Source organism: Mastomys coucha, unplaced genomic scaffold (assembly GCF_008632895.1).
Source record: "Mastomys coucha isolate ucsf_1 unplaced genomic scaffold, UCSF_Mcou_1 pScaffold15, whole genome shotgun sequence".
Classification (NCBI taxonomy): domain Eukaryota; kingdom Metazoa; phylum Chordata; class Mammalia; order Rodentia; family Muridae; genus Mastomys; species Mastomys coucha.
In genome coordinates this window covers 139570802-139574022 of record NW_022196897.1, presented here as the reverse complement: position 1 = coordinate 139574022, position 3221 = coordinate 139570802, and the positions used below count along the sequence as shown (strand labels likewise).

General features: G+C 47.8%; 1 protein-coding gene across 1 annotated transcript in view; it reads right to left on the bottom strand.

Annotated features, from left to right (window-relative positions):
* Nucleotides 1–980: 980 nt before the first annotated feature.
* LOC116091817 (DNA (cytosine-5)-methyltransferase 3C-like) overlaps nt 981–3221 on the bottom strand; it is a 52092-nt gene continuing 49851 nt past the window's right edge. The window contains exon 17 of the mRNA XM_031373271.1: nt 981–1671. Coding sequence (XP_031229131.1) covers nt 1530–1671 — 142 coding nt within the window. The 3' untranslated portion in view covers nt 981–1529. The remainder of the gene's footprint in view (nt 1672–3221) is intronic.

Sequence of the window (3221 nt, the reverse complement as noted above, 5' to 3'; positions counted from 1 at the left end):
CCCAGATGGCCTGATCACTAAAGTTAGCTGTCCTGCACCATGTCTGCTGAACAGTTGAGCTGCAAGGTTCGGCACAGTCCCATGGAAGTTGTGAGGAGCTGTAGAAATCAGGAAGCATGTTCTTCGGCATGCATGTTCCCTTAGTCAGCTTCCTCAGACATCTAGAGATGGGTGTCATAATCAACCAAATGTCCTAGTTTGTATTGTCAGCTTGTCACCGTAGGGGGGTGGGGGTTGGAGATCAGATTGATCTGTGGCAACATCTGTGAAAGACTATTTTGATTGATAATTGGTATGGGAGGGCCAGCCCACTGTGGGCAGCACTATCCCTAGGCAAGGGGGCCTGGGCTCTATAGGAAAGCTAGCTGAGTTAACCAGTGACTGAGCCAGTAAGCAGCATTACTCCATGGTTTTGCTTCAGTTCCTGCCCTGACTTCTCTCAGTGATGGTGCGTGACCTGGAAATGAAAGACGAATAAGCCCTTTCTAAGTTGCTTTTGGTGAGAATGTGGGATTTTGTTTTGTTTTGTTTTGTTTTTTGTTTTTGTTTTCTTTGGGGGAAGGGATTGTTTTGTTTTAGACAGGGTCTCACTGTGTAGCCTTGGCTGGCCTGGAACTTAATATGTAGACCTGAAGAACCTCGTGTCTCCACTGCTTCCCCAGTGCTAGGATTAAAGCCGTGCCACCAGGCCCAATAGACAAGAGCAACAGAAACGAAACTAGAATATCAAGGTTTAAATAGGCCTTTCTAGCTCACTGTTGCCCTGGGAGCAGCAGCAAATGAAGCCGAGGCTATGGATGGGGCTAGCAGCAAGGACTGTCAGAAGCCCCTTAGAAGATGCTGATGGTGATGGAGTTCTAAGGGCATTGCAAATAGATCTCAAGCTTCATGAGCCCCTGGGGACCACAGGCATCCTTGTGCTTGATGTGTGGATACCCAACAGCACACCTCCACAGAAAAACAAAGCACAGATGAGATCATTGCTGAGAAATACTGACTTTAATTAAACAAAACGGTAAACTCTTATGCCACTGCCTAAAATGCAGTAAAGAGTGTGGAAACACAGCAAGGCTTTCCCCACGTTGCCACGTGGCTCTCCTATTGTTTTTTTGGTTTGGTTTGTTAGTTAGTTGGATTGTTTTGGTTTTTCAACACAGGATTTCTCTGTGTAGCCCTGGCTGTCCTGGAACTCACTCTTTAGATCAGGCTGGCCTCTGCCTCTCAAATACTGGGAAGAAAGGCGTACACCACCACTGCCTGGCTTGGTTTTAAAGTCTTAGACGAGAAAAACGTGAGAAGCATGTTGGGCCGCTCTAAGATGCTAGTCTGAGCTGTGCACAGGGAGTTCCCCTGTAGAGCCTGGAGGCTCTGCTACCACTGAGCAGGAGAGAGCTGACTGTATGTATAGTGAGACCCCACAGAGGCGAGCAGAGGAAGGGCAGAGCTGGGGTGCTTCAAGGATCAGTATGACTCCTAACTCTTCTGGCCACTAACCCCAAGTCCCCAGAGCTCCCCAGTCCTGGGTAGAACTATTCACATGCAAAGTAGTCCTTCAAGGGAGCAAACAGGTGTCTGATGACTGGCACACTCCAGGACCTTCCCAGCAGCTTCTGGCGGGTGCCACGGCCCATGTTGGACACGTCTGTGTAGTGAGCAGGAAAGCCGAAGATCCTGGGAGAGAAGAGAACAAAAAGACACAAGGTTGGAAGGGTCCATGTACCCATGTACGTATGTCCCCAGAACACCAAGAGCAGTCGTGTTCCGCAAGTCCAGGCCTAGGAAAGCTATCAGGTCACCACTGCCTCTGCCCACAATTACCCTTCCCCATGCCTCCATCAGGGCTGTTGGGTTTTTGTTTGTTTGTTTTGTTTTTTGTTTTTCGAGACAGGGTTTCTCTGTGTAGCCCTGGCTGTCCTGGAACTCAGAAATCTGCCTGCCTCTGCCTCCCAAGTGCTGGAATTAAAGGCGTGCTCCACCACCGCCCGGCCTGGGGCTATTGGGTTTTAAAGACCCTTCTAAACTACCACTTCCTTTGGTTCCTGAGAACACTTGCTCACAGGACACCGGTGTTTCTTGTGTCTCCTGCACAGGGATTGTGCCCCTGATCCTTATGTGCTGCCCCTCAGGGACCCTTCTTAAAGACCTGGTGTGAACTGACACATGAATGATGGCCTATCCATCAGAAGACTTGTATTTGACTCCAAAACACAATGAGAGCAGTTTAGTGATTACTTGGAGTGGAGAGATGTATGTGGGTACATGTCTGTGTATGTTTGGCTAGAGGTATCTCAGTCCTTAGGAGTTATTCCTCAGGGCCATACATCCACCTTTTTTTTTTTTTTTTTTTTTTTTTTTTGCGACAAGAATTAGCAGATTAGGCTAACAGCCCCAGGGATCCTCCTGCTCTACCTACCATACGTGGATCAAACTCAAACCCTCACACTTACCTGGCAAGCCATTACCTCAGCCCTGCAGTTTCTTTAAGAAGAAACAATGTCACACACAGGCGCGCGCACACGCGCACACACACTTCAGACCAGATTTTCAGACCAGTTCAATTGAGTACAATTTAGAATTCAGAGTCTGCCTATGACATTTGTCCAAGCATAGACATATATAGAGGGAAAGCAACAAGGCACACGTAATAACATTTGAGAGAAAGAAATGCTTATAACCTGGTTCTAGAAACAGCACCAATGGGGCAGTGACTGACCTCGAAATGGCTCTCCCTTGCTTTGACAGTGACATTGCGTCATTGTTCTGCACCAAGCCTCAGGGTCACATGTCTGTGGTCACATAGTATCACAATCATATAAATGACATTTCATGCTAGGCTTTCCAGATCCAGAAGATTCCCCTTCATGGAGAGACCGAGCAATGTTACATCCTTTCTATGAATCAGAAATTGCTATTGCATGTGTGTACGTGTGTGGATAGATATTCACCACAAGGTGTGTGGACATCAGAGGACAACTTTCCTGGGTCCAGTTAAGGTTGTCTAGCTCTTGTGACAAGTGCCTGTACCTGCTGATCTCTCTCACCAGCCAGAAATTAACTTTCCAGACCAGTTCATGCCTATAGTGAAGCACTGAAGGGTATAATGGGAAACTGAAGCAAGATAATTTGCCACCAACCTAGGCTACTGAGTTCTAAGCTGGCTACTGACCAGGTAGGCTAGTGGCTACACACTGAGGGCTAGGCTGGCTACTGACCAGGTAGGC